At 40.8% G+C, this 18,027-nt stretch overlaps 1 protein-coding gene across 1 annotated transcript in view; it reads right to left on the bottom strand.

The window, feature by feature from the left end:
• The window catches only part of LRP5 (LDL receptor related protein 5), a 153,451-nt gene that overhangs the window by 27,745 nt on the left and 107,679 nt on the right, over window positions 1-18,027 (bottom strand). Inside the window, exons 8-14 of the mRNA XM_061999256.1 lie at window positions 12,021-12,237; window positions 10,223-10,512; window positions 7,995-8,221; window positions 7,468-7,652; window positions 5,423-5,746; window positions 3,280-3,482; window positions 729-940 (exon numbers count right to left, since the gene is read on the bottom strand). Of these exons, the coding sequence (XP_061855240.1) occupies window positions 729-940; window positions 3,280-3,482; window positions 5,423-5,746; window positions 7,468-7,652; window positions 7,995-8,221; window positions 10,223-10,512; window positions 12,021-12,237 (1,658 nt within the window). The remainder of the gene's footprint in view (window positions 1-728; window positions 941-3,279; window positions 3,483-5,422; window positions 5,747-7,467; window positions 7,653-7,994; window positions 8,222-10,222; window positions 10,513-12,020; window positions 12,238-18,027) is intronic.

Below are 18,027 nucleotides of genomic sequence, written 5' to 3'. Positions count from 1 at the left end.
AGAACACAGCAATCTGTTTAGCAGTAAATTGGGATTTAAGCATCTAACTTTTTAGAGAAAACAGTAAAGGACCATCTTTGATCTTTAAAAATGAAGCTACTGATCACTTGAAGTGGAGATGGGGTCTGCTGGATCTAGCCAAAACCGTTTTGCAGCAAAACAATGTACTTTCTTCCTGTGGGAAAGGCACAAGGCACAACTAACTTACAAATGTACAGAGCATAAAGGGTTCGTTTGTTTATCTTTACATTACTATGTTAGCAGGAATAGTTGTATCATATGACAGATCCCCCCCTATCCTTTTTTTTTTTTCCTGGAAACATTTGTTTCAGACTGAACACATATTTAAGAGCCCGATGTCTCACTGATATAACCACAGTGTAAACTCTCCTGGTTTTCCTGTCAGGTGGCAGGGCCGTGCACCCACACAGAGAGCAGGGTAAGGGGACTCTGCTCTCGCTTCCCCCCTCAGCTTAGTTCCTCCCTATACCCAGAGCCAGGGCTGTGTGAGCGGCTAAGCCAGCACACCAGGGGCAGCAGTGGAAGAGCCAGGAAGAGAAAGCTGAGTAACTGTGAACCTCCAAATTCATCAAGCAGTCACCTACATCCCAAACAATTAAATATGCAAAAATTCTCCTTTTAAAGATATATAGATGCAACACAAGATTCACACATACAACTGACATACATCCTATGAGTGCTCTGTGCAAGGTACAGAGGAGTCTCACCCTCGCTCTGCATTCACTATGATGGCTCTGGGCCTGTCATGCTCCCCTCGCAGCACCATCCCAATGGACTCGCCGTTCAGCCTGTGCACATTGACCGAGTTGGTGGCCTCACAGGTCCAGTACAAGGTATGGCTGTAGATATCAATGCTGAGGTCATGCGGTTGCTTCTCCGGGTTCTGGCTTTGGTTTGGAGTACTCATGACTGTGAAAGGCTGCAAGACAACATATGGGAAACAATTTCCAGTAATTATTCTAGCTACTAATCAAAAAAACCTGATTGTACAGAAAGCCTGGTTTACCTACCTGATGTCTAGAAACATCTAAAAACACTCCAAAGAAACAACATAAACAAGAAATGTGATAAAGCTTAATAAAAACTGATTCAATTTAAACTGTGGATTGGAGGAAAACAATCTGGACAAAATCTCTAAGATTATCCAAAGCTCCCCAGAAAACAGTGGTGGGGCCTCCTTCTATGATAAGTAGAATTTATTAGCAGTAGATGGAAGAAAACATTGGTCAATATTTATGCATGGAATAATCTTGAATGAAACAAGGCAAGACATGAGGCAGACTTGCACCATTACCCAGCCAGTGGAACAAATCTCTCTCTCTTGCCAAAGCCTCCTTCCTTTATTATTTGTATTGTAGATACTGATTGTCTGTAAGTTCTGCCTTCTCTTAAAAACTAAAATCCTGTCATGAAACTTGGTTCTGTTTGCTTACACATCAAATGGCTACAGTTCTGCCCCACACCCATACTAATAACATGACCTTTCTCTCACCCTCTTGCCATTATGAGGGACCTCATAAAACTTGACATTATTGCCAAGTTCCTGGAACTGTTGCACTCAATCCTTCCCAGTCTAAGATACTATTTACTACACTTTTTAACTCTATGTTGAATACTAACATACACTTCAGTACTTTATTTCTGTGAAGAGTGCCAGAGAATACTACAAAATCCCTAAAGGGAAATAATCTTTCTGTTGTTTGTTTAATGCTACATGAGCTCCCAGTGCCAGCACTGCTGGCAGGACTCCCAACAGCAAAGGAGCCTTCAAAGTGACTGCTTCTGGTAACATGATAATGGTGAGGGGAAAGTGGTGGCTTCTTTGGATGTCCTAATGTGACATTCCCAATCCAAACACAAATGCAGTACCAGAAAAATGTCATGTGAGTCAAGAAAGCTGATGACACCATTCTGTGCTCAGCTTAAGTTAAATGAATTACCTAACACAGCATTAGTTGTGAAAGGTGTATTTCCACAGTTTGGTTTTAAGCCTTCAAGTTCTGCATAATGACATATAGTTGTGTTTTGGTTTTTTTTCCTTTTAGTATAAATCTTTATCCCTATTTTGTCTTGACAGTGTGCCTAGAAATAAAAAGAAATTATTCTTTTTGTGAAATCAAAGGTAACATTAGCCAGGTATGAAACTCATATGCACCATCTGCAAATAACATGATTTAGCAAAATTAAGTAAATACAGTTAGTGAAAATTGGAAAGACAAAATCTGCAGAAGATCTGCATCTTCAAAGCTGTGTGACCAAGGTAGAGGAAATCACAGAGAAATGAATCTCCATTTCAATTTGCACCTAGCACGTACCAAAGAGAAGCTAGACTACAACAATTATCACCTAGCATAAACCCAAAAGGCAAGAGCAGAACTACTTAAAAATTCATCCACAGCCTAGGTAGCTGGTCACTCCAACATATCTCCCCCCAATCTTAAAGGAAATGGCCAAAAAAATGTCACCTCTTCCTTTACAGGAAACTCTAAAACCTCTGAGTCCCTAAATGCCTGAAGAGACTGGTTCATTTACATTGCTAGCATGTCATACTGTTTAGATCTGACAGACCAAGAACTAAGAAAATATAACTTGCCCATTCTCCATTTGGTTTTATATTCTCATTCAAACCATAGGTTTTAAACAATCTGTTACCCTGACCTGGGAGTTAAGCTACATTAACACAGAACAGTGCCTGGAAGAACAGTCCCTTGCATTGGTGTATGAACAACTAGTCAGAGAATCATGTCCCCAGCTCAGCTAATGAAGCACGTGGACAATCTTTTTCTTTATCCGGCACAACAATCAACACTACATTCACTCAGGGTTTAGCTACAGCTTGGACAGTTGAGAGTTTTCATTTTGAGAGTGCTTTCCAACGATGACAATATTATCACACAATTGGTATGCACAATACTGATTTTAGAACACAGTTTATCTGTCCTGAGTATAAACAGTGAGGCTGCCTTACTTCAAAGCCCATCCTTAATTAAAGATAGCGATTTAAGGCTTATAGTTTCAGATACCTATGATGATTCTATGATTCTACTATATTCTATTACACTGCTTTGTGTATAAATGAAAATCACGACTTTAAAAGCTTTCAGTAGTTTTCACATATAAATAGAATATACATGAACAAGTGCTGGCAAGAGTAAAGTTTAAACTGATGGCTCCTTGGTGCAGGTGATGGAAGTGAAGCATGAAGCACAGAGCACACCAAAAGACCGACACAAAACTATATACACTATTTAAACTTGCCTGAGTACCATCATCTTTGGCTCTTTTTATAATATTCTGACGTCCATCTACCCAGTAGATAAATTTATCCAAGGGATCATAATCAATAGCCTTGATGTTCCTTAGACCGTGCATGGGCAGGATGATATCTGGACTTTGCTGGTCATCTGGTATCATCCTGCTGATTGCAGATTTCTGGCTGAACAATAGGAAGCTGGCAGGGGCTGAAACAAGCCAAAACACAATGCATAAGGAATGCAACTCCCACGGTCAAAAACACATCCACAGAGAAGACAAAGAATATTTAGGACAAAATCCCAGAGAGACAATTATAGTCACAATAAAAAACAAGGTAATTAACAACTTGAGGTTTTTGATATTAAGCTGAAAATGTTTCTTTGTGTACTTCTGGAGGGTAAATTAGCACATCCTCATCCAGAAATAATTTTCTTTTCATATTATAAAATAACTACATTCTCCATGTGGAATCTAAATAACACCGGTGACAGTGGGCAATACACAGTCACAGGTTTTCCTACATTACCACAGATGACAGAAACATTTAAGCTGGAAAACACCTTTAAACTCATCAAATTCAACTGTTCTCCCAGCACTGCCACAGTCACCACTAACCCATGTCCCTCAGCCCCACAGCTACACGGCTTTGGAATCCCTTCAGGGATGGGGACTCCACCATGGCCCTGGGCAGCCTGTGCCAGGGCTTGACAACCCTTTTAGGAAAGAGAATGTTACTAATCTTCAATCTAAACCTCTCCTGGAGCAATTTGAGGCCATTTCTTCTTGTCCTGTCACTTGTAGCGTGGGAGAAGAGACTAAGCCCCACTTCTACTCAACTCCCTGTCAGGTAGTTTTAGAGAGCAATGAGGTCGCCCCTCAGCCTCATTTTCCCAGGATGAACACCACCCCAGGTCGCTTAGCTGCTCACTTCTGGCTTATATTCAGCCACCTGTCAACCAGCACTCCCAGATCCTTTCCTTCTGAGCAGCTTTCCAGCAACTCTGCTCCAAGCTTGGGGTTGGTGTGACCCAAGTGCAGGACCTGGCACTTGGCCTTGTTGAACCTCATACAGTTGGCCTCAGCCCATCACTCCAATCTGGCCAGGTCACTCTGTAGAGTCTTCCTACTCTCAAGCACTACTCTCAATCTACACTCCCACAAAACCTGGTGTCATCTGCAAACTGATTGAGGGTGCACTCGATCCTCTCATTCAGTCAATTGATAAGGATGTCAAACAGAACAAGTCCCAACACTGAGTCCCGGGAAACACCACTGGTGACCAGCTGCCAACTGCATTTAATGCCATTCACCTGGGCCTCTCCGGGCCCAGCCATCCAGACAGTGTTTTACCCAGCCCAGAGTGTGCCTGCCCCAGCCATGAGTAGCCAGTTTCTCCAGGAGGATGTTGCAGGAAACAGTGTGAAAGGCTTTATTAAAGTCCAAGTAAACAACATCTACAGCCTTTCCCTCATCCACTGAGTGGGTCATCTTGTCACAGGAGGAGATCAGGCTAGTCAAGTCAGTCTTGACTTTCATAAATTCATCTTTTAATCCATTTTAAAATTCCTATTTGCTACTGTACCAAGATGCCCAAAGCTTTTTTGGTTTCCTTTTTTTTTCTAGTCAACAGTCCATTTTCTATTCATTACCTGCTTTTACTGGGAACTTAAAATCTTGTTGGACAGACAGTGAATTGGAAGGCTCGTGTTACACACAAGGGGAAAACAAAAATATACAAATTTCAAGTGCACGTGCACATTGTATGGACCACTTAAAAGGCTGTTTTATTGTATGTTATTTTTGCTGACTTTATTTAACACTCAAAAAGACATTTTTTGGTTTAGAATTCCTTTTCCATCTACCTACACACTTAGGTAAGGAAATCACACAGCTGTATCGCCTAGAAAGCACTTCTGGTAAAACAAGGAATAATTGACTCGACAGCACTGTTGTTCCTAAGATTTGAAATACAAATATTCATCCCTAATTCATGTAACAAAAATGGAAATAGAGCTCCATATTCCATCCTCATACTTAAAGATCATGTTTGAACTGCCTTGTGATATCCCCTTCTATACTGAAAGGAATCAGAAGCACCTGGGAGCCACAAGCACCAAAGAATCTAGTAGCAAACAAAAAGGCTTACAACTGCAGTTCCTGCTGTTGGGATCCAAGGTGTAATGAGCAGCACAGCCACACCTAAATCCATTTGGTATGGCTAGGCACAAGTGGCCACAATGGCCATTATTCTGCACACAGTCATTCAAGCCATCCTGACGTGAAGAATGGAAGACCAATATATCCATCACAAAATCCAGGTGGCCCTGAATAAGTGTCCTGTTCTTCCCGTTGGTCTTGTCTGCTCTTTCTATACTGTGAAGATTCCAGTCTGTCCAGTAGATGTAGTCACTGTATTGGGTTAATCCAAAAGGATGAGGTAGATCATCTGCTATGATTTCTCGTTCTTGTCCTGCAAAAATACAGATTATCAACTCAAGGATGATTCCTAAGCCATGAAATGAAGAGTGGGACTGACCGCAAGAAAAAGTTTTTTTCTTCCTCTTTTAGAATAAAACCTTGTTTCCCAAGGTAGTATCACAGGATCCATTATTAATCAGTATCTGCTTAAGATGTAACCTGAACACTTGCATTCAAAAACCTTACCCTAATACCCTCTTACCTATAGAGCTATTTGAAACTGTGCCCGTGTGTTGTCATTTAAATACTCTGCTAAATACTATTAAATACTACTCTGTTTGCCTCATGCTTATCAGCCTATACAGATATTGGAAAACATATTTAAGAATACTATCAGCTCCAGGAATCAGGTCAATAAAAAACCTAATGAATATAGATGAAAGCAGCAACATACAACAAACTTGAGATTCACAGAGAAACAGCTACAAGAAATCTTTTACGGTGTAATTTAACATACAGCTATCCCAATAGATTAAGAAACGACTTGTTTGGCAGAAATCTCTAGACTCCCACACTCCATGGCTCATTTAATATTCACAACAGAGTTGACACCTTCTAGAACATTAGATGGCCTCTGTCAGAGACGCACTACTAAAGTAGATAAAGTCTTACTGTAAATCACCACCCTAAACATTTTCAAACATAAATGTCTATGACTCTCTTGCACTTTACATCAAATGAAGATGTATCCTTCATCAGCATATTCTCCTGCCTCAAACGATCATCCAATGTCAGATTTCTGTATGAGTTTGCTTAAATATTGTATGTGCTGCCACATAAACTTTGATTTTTGCAATGGAATCCCAGAGGCATCAATTTTCATCTCATGAAGGTCTTTTCTTGGAAATGAAACAGAAACAGGAAGTCAGGTCAGGAACTTCTGGATTCCACTTCTGATCTTCTCACTGATTCACTGTGTGGCATTTGGAAACTTATATAAACTCTGTTTTTCCAGAAGAAATTTGTATTTGTCCCAGCTAAAACCTTGAAGATCATTTAGTATTTTTAAACCATCCAGATGACACTGAAGTTCCTTGTGAGCTGCAGAAATCAAAACTCCCTTCTTTTACCCAGTTAGCTATCATGTCAACATCAATGTCCAAGTAAATTGTAGCACAACCCTTGTATGTACAGATGAAACTCCAATGGGTCATATGAAAATGTATACAGTTGCATACAAAGCATGTTTTGATATCCTGCAGAGGAGTTGCACAATCTTTCAAACTGCAGATATGCAAACAGTATTTTGGTTTTGAACTAACACAACTAGTCTGAAACTGGAAACAGATGATACTTCAGCAGAAAATTAGTGTCTACCCTGAAAAGTCAGGGTAGTTTACGGTGAACATGTAAGCTGTCCTCACTTTGAGAAATTGAGAAGTCATCTCTGCTTTGGTGAAACACAGGCAGTTTTCTATCAATACAGAGAAATGACACCTAATCTCACTACCATAATGGATCATAAAATCATCACAGTTGGAAAAGACCTTTAACATCATTGAGTCTCTCTCTAAGATCATCAAGTCAAGGTGATCTTATGGTTATTAATTTAGGAATATTTTCCTTATTTTCTTAAACACTTAACTCTCCATTTTCTCTTTTGAGAAAAATATATGCACAGATTTAGTATCAGTTGCATGATGCCAGTTTGTTCAATGGCTTTCTTATGGTTAGTGCCTATCCCTCTACTAGTGTCACAACCCACCAGATTACCTAGCATATTTGATGACTCGATCATGCTTGTGTCCAAGTCAGTCCAGTATAGTCTTTGGTCCACATAATCAATAGTGAGGTCATTGGCACGACCCACTTTATCTACCAAAGTTATGCTGTTTGTTCCATCCATGTATGCTTGAACAATCCGAGGTTTACCTCCCCACTCAGTCCAGTACATGTATCTGCAATAAGAAGGGGAACAAAAAGAGTGTGTGAGTGAGCCAAGAGTGTGGTTAGCTGCAGGCTTTGTTTTTCCTAAATCTGTTGGGTTTTTTTTTCTTAAATAAAAACCAACAAAAAAGGAATAACCCACATAATTACAGGCAGTATTACTCTATTCCTTTCCAGACAAAGGCAGAAAAGTATGATTGACAATTTTTAACTTTTCGTTGTAACCCACATTGTTGTGGGGCATTCATCACTTTTTCAAAGACCTTGGAGGAAGGGAGCTATATGAACTGCCAATCCACTCGTCACATACAGGAAAATGCACAGAAAGCTTTATAAAACAACACTGTCCTTACCCTTTGGTAGGATCAAGAGCAAGAGACCTTGGGTTGTCCAAGTCCTTCCACACCAGGACCTGTCTATACTGTCCATCCAGGCGGGCTACTTCAATGCGATTGGTCCCAGTGTCTGCCCAGTACAGGTTCCTTCCCATCCAGTCTACAGCCATTCCCTCGGGATAATCTAGCCCAAACTCAATCACATGTTCAACAGAGCTCCCATTCATGAAAGCTCGGCTTATGGTCTGGAAAACAATTGTGTAAAAATATTACGGCATTTGTGGATACCCCACTGAGATAAAAAGCAATCAGTATTATGGAGTTTGGTGTACAAATAGAAATTAGCAAAAAAGGAAAAAAATAATCAGTGTTACATTTTAAAAAATAACTTTCTGTTGCCAAAATGATATAGCAACTCACAGGATAAATCCCCCGAATTTTCAGAAAGATAGTGGTTTCTCATGACCAGTCCAAGACATCTTAAAAGGACACGATTTTCAGAAAGCAGTACCTACCTGCGGGTTCTTTTGTGCCCCTTTTTCTATTTGCACACCAAAAGTTTTGGATTTTAATTGCTTAATTCATGAGACTCAAGAGAAATCTGAATTAAACTGTTTCTCGTGATCAGTCACACGGAGCATATTTGCTGTTCTCATTTACATTTTAGTCATGCACACTCAACAAAATAAGCTACAGGGCAAGGACTACATACATATAAATAAATCACTCCTGACAAGGAGCATGGAAACAATCCCCAGGTAAATAACTGGTAACTTCCAGGAGAACTACCCAAATTTGTTATTGACATTGAACAGCCATTCTACACGCCTGCTAATATTAGCTATTAATTTCTTAGCCATTTGATAAAGCAAACATATCAGGGCAAGAGACATTTCCTATTTTTAAAGGTAAACGCCAAACCCAGAAATCTTGTAGTATATTTTTGCAGGTATAACCCACATCTCAGAAAAAGTATCATGCCTTTTTGAAAATACGTCCTTATATAACCAGGGGCAGGAGGAGATCAGGGACGTGGTGGCCATCAGAGGAAACAGAGAGGACTATGGGCTCTGAAGTGACACTCCCTTCTGCTAAGCCGCAGGAGGTGAAGGGTCAGGGGAATGAAATCCTAGATGGGCTGAAACATACACTGATATGTATGTGAAAATACAATACACTGGATAACTCAGGAGGCCACAAACAAGTAAAACGGTTCCTGGTGCTGCATAAAGTGAGACTGGGATCTATGCACTGGTAGCTGAAGTAATGCCTTTTCCACTACAAATGGTTAAGACAAACATAGCTCCAGCTTTCCATATGCTTGCCTGAGATTTCTCTCCTAACTGTGTCAGCAGTTTGCTGATTTATTACATTGGCACTGCTCCTGAAGAAAAGGTATCCACACCACAAGCAGCACTGTTACTGTTGAGGCACAGTCCTCATTAGTCTTCACAAAGAGGCTGTGGAAACTGCATGGGCCCTGCAGTCCCTAAAAGTGAGATTTTCCCTGTTACCTCTTGGGCACATTGGCAAGGAAACTTAGATTGCTCTTGGAAAACCTATTAAGAGGCTAAACAGGGGAATTCAGTTCCAATGAAGCGAATCTGTCATTTTCTACCATTACTTAATTCACTTCAAAAAGCAAAGTAAACCTGATGAACACAACATTGACTTCAGTATGCACCTGGATGTGAACCAAACCTGTCACAGGGAATGTCCAACTCCTGGAACACAATGAGAGAGAACTGGAGGCAGCAGGAGTTCAACATAGTGCAGAGCGGACAGGACAAGTTTCCTGGCCTTTTCTGTGCCAAGCTGGAGCCTCAGACTAACAGCAATCAACCCAAAATTCACTTGCCAAATGTTACTATTGAGTAAGATTGCCTTCCAAGTCAAAACTGGGAGGACAGAAGGCTTGGGGCCAAGCTTGATGTTTAAAATACTATGTGATAAGAAACCAGCTTTTCTACAACAGGTACATATATGGATGCAATATGTGCAGCATTCAACACTCAGGCATTTGGTATGAGAAGATACCACTTTGGATTTTTATTCAAAGCAGGAAGATGCCCATCACCCAACTGTGCATTCAACAATGCAAATGCCCTCATGTCCAAGAGCCTCCTTGGATGCAGTTCAATGACAACATTAGCAACTGCAGCACAGATCATGTAACAGAGACCTTTGTTCGATCAAAATAACTGCTCAGTGGCTTTCTATTCAAGGAATTCACATGTTAGTAATACCTTCAAACTAACATCAGTCCAATAGATTCTGTTATCAGAGACATCAAAATCCAGAGCAGATGCTTCCTTGACTCCAGTAAGAGGAATAGCAACATCATTATTATTGGTTTCAAGGGAAATCCTATGAATTGCTGCTCTGCTCGTGAAAACTAAGAAGGCTTCAGGAATGATGCAAGTCTTCATGTCACTCAACAGCTCAAGGCCAATGGGACAGGCACACCTGGTCTCCTGGGGTGTAAAGAAACACAGATGGCTGCAGCCTCCGTTGTTTTCTGCACATGAATTAGTTCCTTAAAAAACAAAATAAACATATATTGGTTCATTGTGAGGGTAGGGGAGAAAATGTTGGAGGGGAGATGCTGAGTGGAAACACAGCTTAGTTATAGTTTTTCAAAATGAGTTAACATTAGGAATTGTCAACAGGGAATTAAAAAAACCCACATCTATCCAAAGCTGTTTCTTTCCTTCTACCCATGGACTAGGAGCTGGTCCTATTCCTCCTATAGTTCAAATAACAGCTGCAAACATATTCTGGTTTCTCCAAAGATTAACTTCCTTCACTGAAGTCAGGTAACTACATATATGTTCAACTTGGTTAGTTTTGGGTGAGTAGCTCACCTTTTTATCTCTCTGAAACCACCAGTTTTAAAAGTGTTCAATGATACAAAATAGTCAGAAAATAGATAACCCCACTTCTTTCCCAGTTGTTTAATCTAAAGCTGGTGAGATTCATTAGCAGAAGCAGTTCCAGCAAGCTCATCACAATCCTACGCTTATTTTTTTGTGTGAACAGCCATGTACAGATGAAGGAGGAATGTTGAAGGGAATGTAAGGACCAAAACATAAATGAGTGCTTTCTCCATCTGCTGGAACCACGGGTTTAGGTATTTAAAGACTGTTATTACCATCCCTACCCCACCCAAAATCAGTCTCAAACAGGTTTCTTGTAATTTTCCCATTTTAAGACATACACGTTTGAGACTGATGCTGTAACTTGCAGCTTGAGGCCTCAATTATCCTTCAAGTAAAGCTCGGAAGGTTCGAAATCCACGTACCGGCAGGGTGCAATTTGACAACCTACTTTATGTGACTCTGTGGCAACTATTCTCAATAATTTTGATAGCTGAGTGACAGATTCCTTTACTGTTGTGTCCAGCCTCCAGTGTTCCACACACCTTTCATGAGTTACTACTGAAGTCAAGAGGTCCCGTGATATACTTCTCAACAAAATTCTAGCAGAGGACCTAGAACACTGCCTTCACCTTTCAGAAGATTCAGTGGAAGAACATGGAACCCCATCTGCTGATCCCATGCTAAGGGCAAGATTTACTTGCTAAGATTTAAGCATGATTTAGATGTTAAATATTTAAGTGTCACGTGCTTTGAGGAAATGTTGTAATGGCCATTAACTCTGCCTATATCACCCAACATAGTAAAAAGCATTTTGAGACTTTGTAGTGGAAGAAAAAAGCAACAGAAAATAGAGCAGTTCTGTAAGCATCAGAAGAAATGATTCCTACAGACTGGCGACGGGAACAAAATTGTCATGAAAAAAATTTGCAGAGTGTAGTGGAAGCTGTGGAAGACTTACATCAAATGTCACTAAAAACTAAAAGTCCATACTTGTTTTTCAACACCGTATTTTTCCAACTTTACAAACAAAAGGTGCAGTTTTCCTTTAAAATGATTCAAACATATGAGACCAGTTTTTCTCATTACCAGTGATCAACAGCTGCTTAGTAAAGGCAGGCCCATCTAGAAACTACTATAGGTCCATCTTGTGGTTGCTCATGCTTACCAAACACTTTGGTAACACTTGTTGCTTTAAGGCCCATTAAATCTGGCAGCTGATCAATAATGACGTCTCTGCTAGCCTTTATCTTGTGAACTCTTTCAATGCTTCGTCTCTGCCAGTCAGTCCAGTAGATGTAATCTCCCAGCAGTGTGAATCCAAATATATGTGGAAGCTTATCTTCTAGGAGAGTTCTCCTCATTGTTCCATCAACGTTTATGACCTGTAGGATAAGAGAAAAAAGAAAAAGACAATCTTCTTTTGTGTGGGTACAATTAAATGGCAATATCGGACATATTTTGACAAGTCTGTTTTTATGCACAAACCTCCTGAAACTCACAGCATGCTTCTTTCATGTTTTCTTTCTTTACCTCTGTGTTTGTTGAAAGAGAAATGTATTGGAATGACAAGACTGAAAGTGGCTTATCTTACCCCTTCTCCATTGAAAAACCTAAGCAACATGAATTTAACTTGCATCAGTTCAAATTGGCAATAATTACCACAAAGGTAGTGTTTTTTGGGATGGGAGTGAGGTTCAGGAGAATTTTAATATCCACTTATGTTGTGGTCTCACTACAGAAAGAAGAGATTGCTGGAGTGACCTTTGGTACTCAATCATGGAGAACAGAGGCCATCAGAGCTCTCTTAAGGGCACAAGGCCACGTGGCATTTGCACTTTCTGAAATTTTGGGGTTTTTTTTTATGATAAGAGAATTAAGTTTTTCTCACTCTTGTGATAAGAAAGATCTTAAAGATATGGAGTAAGTATTGACTTACATAAATAAATATTCTTAAAGCAGCAGAGAAAGCAAAATAGTCTTGAAGATGGGATAGGTCCCACAGATATATATATGTGCTATTGGTTAATTATTTTATAACCAAATATTACAATACTACATGCTATCCCACTTTGCTTGGCATAAGGAAAGAGAATAATATAGCCTGACTTCTATGAATAATCATTGGGTAAGACAGGAAATTAAAATGTTCACATACAAGTCCCGGTGCCACATGCCTAAAGTCACTTCCATGTACTGCACAGACTACAGTACTCATTTTAATCATCCAGACATCCACTACCCATGGCAAAGAAGGCATACTTCTAAGAACCAGGTAAAATATTTATCTCAAAATCCTCCAGAATCCTCTCCATCCTACTTCCTGCAATTAGTAGCTGCAATGTAACTACAACATTTTGTGGTGTTGCTTGAAAAATTGCGCCAAGTTCAGTAACATATGAAAACCAAACAACCACAACTTCAGACTATTTATTTTCCAACATGACAATCAAATCTCCACTTGTTGCTAGAAAAGTTTCACAGATGGACAACTGCTATGCTTTAATTTAGACTACTATGGCTTGTGATTGAGGTTTTAAACAGACTCCTCTTTACTATTATTTGAAAATTGTTTATTTAGACTCAAAATACTAAACTCATACCTCATAGGTGACTAAGTTGTCTTCACTGTGCAACACTTCTATTTTCCTGTGATTTGAAGACAACTATAGTCATTTCAACACTGCATTCCTCCAAAATATAAATTGCAAAGTGTTTAAACAACACTCATTAACTATTAAAAAATGTCTATAACTGAAATGCAATGTAATATTAAACCATTAAATGTCTAACAATATTGTGGGCAGTCTAAATCAACTGTTTTACCACAATTTAATACAGATACTATAAAACAGTAAGTTGCAAGGTTCTGTCCATACATGGTAAGCAGCAGAAGCATTTGCAATTTCTTTTTATAACATGATCAGTGTTGTTGCCCTGCAGTCACGGAGGACCATGATGGAGCAGAGATCCACTCACAGCCCATGGAGGGCCCCACGCCAGAGCTGGTGGATAACTGAAGGAGGCTGCGACCCCGTGGGAAGCAACCATGGAGGAAGACCCGGGAACCTGTGGAGAGGAAGGAGCTTACACTGGAGCAGGTTTGCTGCCACGAACTGTAACTCCATAGGGGATCCACGCTGGATCAGTGTGTTCCTGAGGACTGTGCCCCATTGTGAAGGTACCCATTGTGAAGAACTCTTCCTCAGTTGTGAAGAACTGTAGCCCATGGGAAGGGCTCACATTGGACAAGTCCATGGAGGACTGTCTCCTGTGGGAAAGATCTCAAGCTGGAGCAGGGGAAGCGTGTGAGGAATCTTCTTCTTGAAGAGGAAGGAGTGGCAGAGACAACATATGATGACCGCAACCTCCATTCCCTTTCCCCCTACCCTGCTGGTGGGGAGGAGGTAGAGAAATTGGAAGTGAAGTTCAGCTTGGGAAAAAGGGAGGAGGTGAGGCAAAGGTATTTTAAGATTTGAGTTTATTTCCCATTACTCTACTGCGATTTAATTGGTGATAAAATAAATTTCTTCTAGTTGAGTCTGTTTTGTCCATGACAGTACTTGCTGAGTGACCTCCCTGTCCTTATCTCAACCCATGAGCCTGCTGAGGAGGAAGAGGGATAGAGTGGCTTTGTCGGGCACCTGGCATCCAGCCAGGGTCAGCCCACCACACACACAGGACATGCACAAGATCTTCCAGCCACCACCAGCCAAACAACAGAGGTGAGTAGCCAACTCCTGCATCTTATATTTACCTGTGGTATAACAAAAGTCATCAGTATATAACACAGTCTATCTTGAACGCTAGAGTGATGATCTCTTCAACCATAGAGCACTTCACAAGAACTTTAAGACCATCTAGCAGCTTCTGTGAATTTGAATACATGCTGCAATGTGAACCTCTGGATTCCTTCCAGACAAAAAGCCTTCTGCTGGAGACAGTTAAAAATAACACTGGTATTCCTGAAAACTAAGTTTCAGGGGAGTTTCTGTGTTAGCTCATCAACCTACGATTCCTCTGCTACTCAGTGAAGTAGCAGAGACGACGATTAATGTCTTTTTATTTTGTTAAGCTAAATAGAGTACATAAAAAAACCCCACGTGGTTAAAAGCCAAATGGTTCTGCAATTATCTCATTACATCAAGTCCAGGCAAACCCCAAATGCTCACTTAATTAAAACAGTATCAATCCCACAGGCAATATTGCAGGTTCAAAAGTTCACCATGCATACTCTGGTGTTGGAGCCAAACTAGTGCCACACTAAGTAAACAAGACACCATTTTCTTTACAGCAACATATCACGATGATGGTCATCAAACTACCACATTTTCAAATACTTTTACAGCTATGGACAGTAAAAGTGTAACTTAAATACTAGAGCTGCTGACTAAAAGACCTGAGACAAAGACTGCATCCAAGGGTACAGACACTATTTAAATCCATGCACATCTGTGGATGATGCAGATGACACCAAGCTCTTGAACTTCAGGAACATTATCAGGTTCAACAAGGTCAAGTGCAAGGTCCAGAACCCGGGTCAGGCCAACCCCTAGTATCAATACAGGCTGGAGACTGAATGGATTAAGCAGCAATACCAAGAAGGACTTGGGGTACTGGTAGATGAGAAATGGGACGTGAGCCAGTGATGTGTGCTCGCAGGCCAGAAAGCCAGTCATGTCCTGGACTGCACAAGCAGCAGTGTGGCCAGCAGGTCGAGGGATGTGATCCTCACCTCTGCTCTGGTGAGGTCCGACCAGCGCTGCCTCCAGCACTGGGCCCCCAGCACAAGACAGACATGGATCTGTTGGAGCAAGTTCAGAGGAGGCCACAAAAAATAATCAGAGGGTCTGCAAGATTTCTGCTCTGAAGATGGTCTGAATTTGGGTTATTCAGCCTGGAGAAGAGAAGCCTTCAAGGAGGTATCATTGTGGTATTCCTACATCATATGGCTGCTCAATCATACTGGGAATGGAGATCCAAAACGTGGAACAAGGCAGCAATAAAATGCTTAATGGCTTATATTTTGGCTACGGCAACAATGGAGTAAGTGTTTGCTCCCTCTCTCTCCCAAACATCCTTCCTCTGGATCGTGTGGGTAGAACACTATGAATCCAAACAGGCTTCACTTTGATGCCAAAGAACAGCTCTGACTTGGAGGATTTTTCTGTACTGTGGGCAATTGAGCTCTTTCAGTGGTAGCCAATTCACAGTAACAGTCAGGAAACACTAACCCTGAGTAGTAGCAACCTGGGCAAAGCATGCTGTTCAATACGATTACTTATTCATAGACTTCACATCAAATTTTGTTGCCATCTGTCTTCCCAGAGGTCTATTTCTACTCCTGCATATTAACGAAAACCATGAGGATGCAAAATAAAAATCTACAAAGAGGCCTCACAATACGGCCAAAAGCACAACTCCTTTCACTAAAATGGCACAGCTAGTCAAATACCATACTAACTCATCATTTAATACCTGAAATGTTGCAAAGTCTGCTGACCACAGCCAAAAGGAAACTGAAGTTGTATTCCTTACCAATTCTTGAGCTAAGCTAAATCACAATGTCAAAAGTAAACACACAGCAGGCTGGCAACAGTAACATGATATGACTGCCCTGTTATGAGGAGACCATGGTGAAGGACTTGTGGGTTTATGACTCTTCTCTTGTGGATCTATTCCTCTTTCCCAGTGAAGAGGAGACCTACACTTTCTTTTGCTGTTGTGGTGGTTAGCCCTGGCTGGGTGTCAGGTGCCCACCAAGCCGTTCTATCACTCCATCTCCTAAACTAGACAGGAGAGAGAGAAATATAACAAGAGGTTTGTGAGCCGAGACAGGGAGATCACTCAGCAATAAGCATCATGGGCAAAACAGACTCAACTTGGGGAGAAATGGTTTGATTTATTAATGAACAGTCAAAACAAACAGGGAAATGAGAAATAAAATCGAATTTTAAAACATCTCCCCTCATCCCTCCCACTTCCCAGGACTCTCCTTCCTTCTCCCACAGTGGTGCAGGGGATGGGGGTTGCGGTCAGTTCATTACAGATGAACTTTGCTGCTGCTTTTTCTCAGAGGGAGTCCTCATCACACTTCCCACTGCTACACTGTGGTAAATTTTTGAGTCTGAAAAACCAAACCAGCAATTTCAGTAGCCAGCTAGAATGCCTTTAAAACTTACAAGGATGTCAAGAATAACAGCTATACCTCCTCTTGAAGCAGAAAGTGGCACCAGTGCTACTTTTCATACAGATGTCACAATTGTATGAGCTAACTGTCCCACTCCAGTTCTTAAACAGCTTTTTCACCAGCAGAGCTGAGAGTACTTTAGCAAAAAAGAAAATAACACCACTCTATTCTCCTGACAGGACAATGGAGACATAGAAAATAAGTTGCCTTGAATCATTAAGCAATAGCGAGGAACTAAGAGACTCAAGGGCCAGCCTAATATTGGATTCACCACACCACAGTGCTTCTCTTCCCAAGACTAGGTCAGTGGTGGTGGAATAACTTTTCAAGTGAGGTTAACGTGCAATATTTTCCACTTACTGGAAGAACAATAAAAAAAATAAATAAGCTCCCCACAGTTCTTATACAGGGCTGGTTTCACTCAACAGAATATAAATTCTTCAGTTCATATCAGGCAGTTTATTTTCAATTCAAGGCCCTAGGCCTAACCAGCAGAGAGTGAAAGATATGTAGAAGGCTCCTGAGATTAGATCTAAGTAAGGTTATTCATTAAGAGCTTCCTAGATTAAACCAATCTGAAACAGTGGAGTCAAGAAATATACTTAAAAGACATATTTTTTTAGAGCATGATGCCCCGTACCCCAGCATAAGTAAATAAAATAGGCACATTTGGCATCTACTGATGGGAGAAGAGCAGACATAATCAACATCTTCAGGAAGTCAGCTATGGGCAAATGCAACTTGCAGGCTTCCTCTCGTCATAAGGGAGATGCTCAACTCCCTTAATATCTTGGTGGCCCTGTACTGAACTCTTTCCAGCAGCTCCTTGTCCTTCTTAAACTGGCTCCCTGTCCTTGAACTAAGAGGTCCCAAACTGGACACAACATTCCAGATGTGGTCTCATGAGGGCAGAGTAGACGGGGAGGAGAACTTCTCTCAATGTACTAACCACAGACCTTCTAATAAAGCCCAGGATGCTGTTGGC

This window comes from Colius striatus, chromosome 7, assembly GCF_028858725.1.
Source record: "Colius striatus isolate bColStr4 chromosome 7, bColStr4.1.hap1, whole genome shotgun sequence".
NCBI classification, from domain to species: Eukaryota; Metazoa; Chordata; class Aves; order Coliiformes; family Coliidae; genus Colius; species Colius striatus.
The sequence above is the reverse complement of the archived record's forward strand: the minus strand, read 5'-3'. Positions and strand labels throughout refer to the sequence as shown.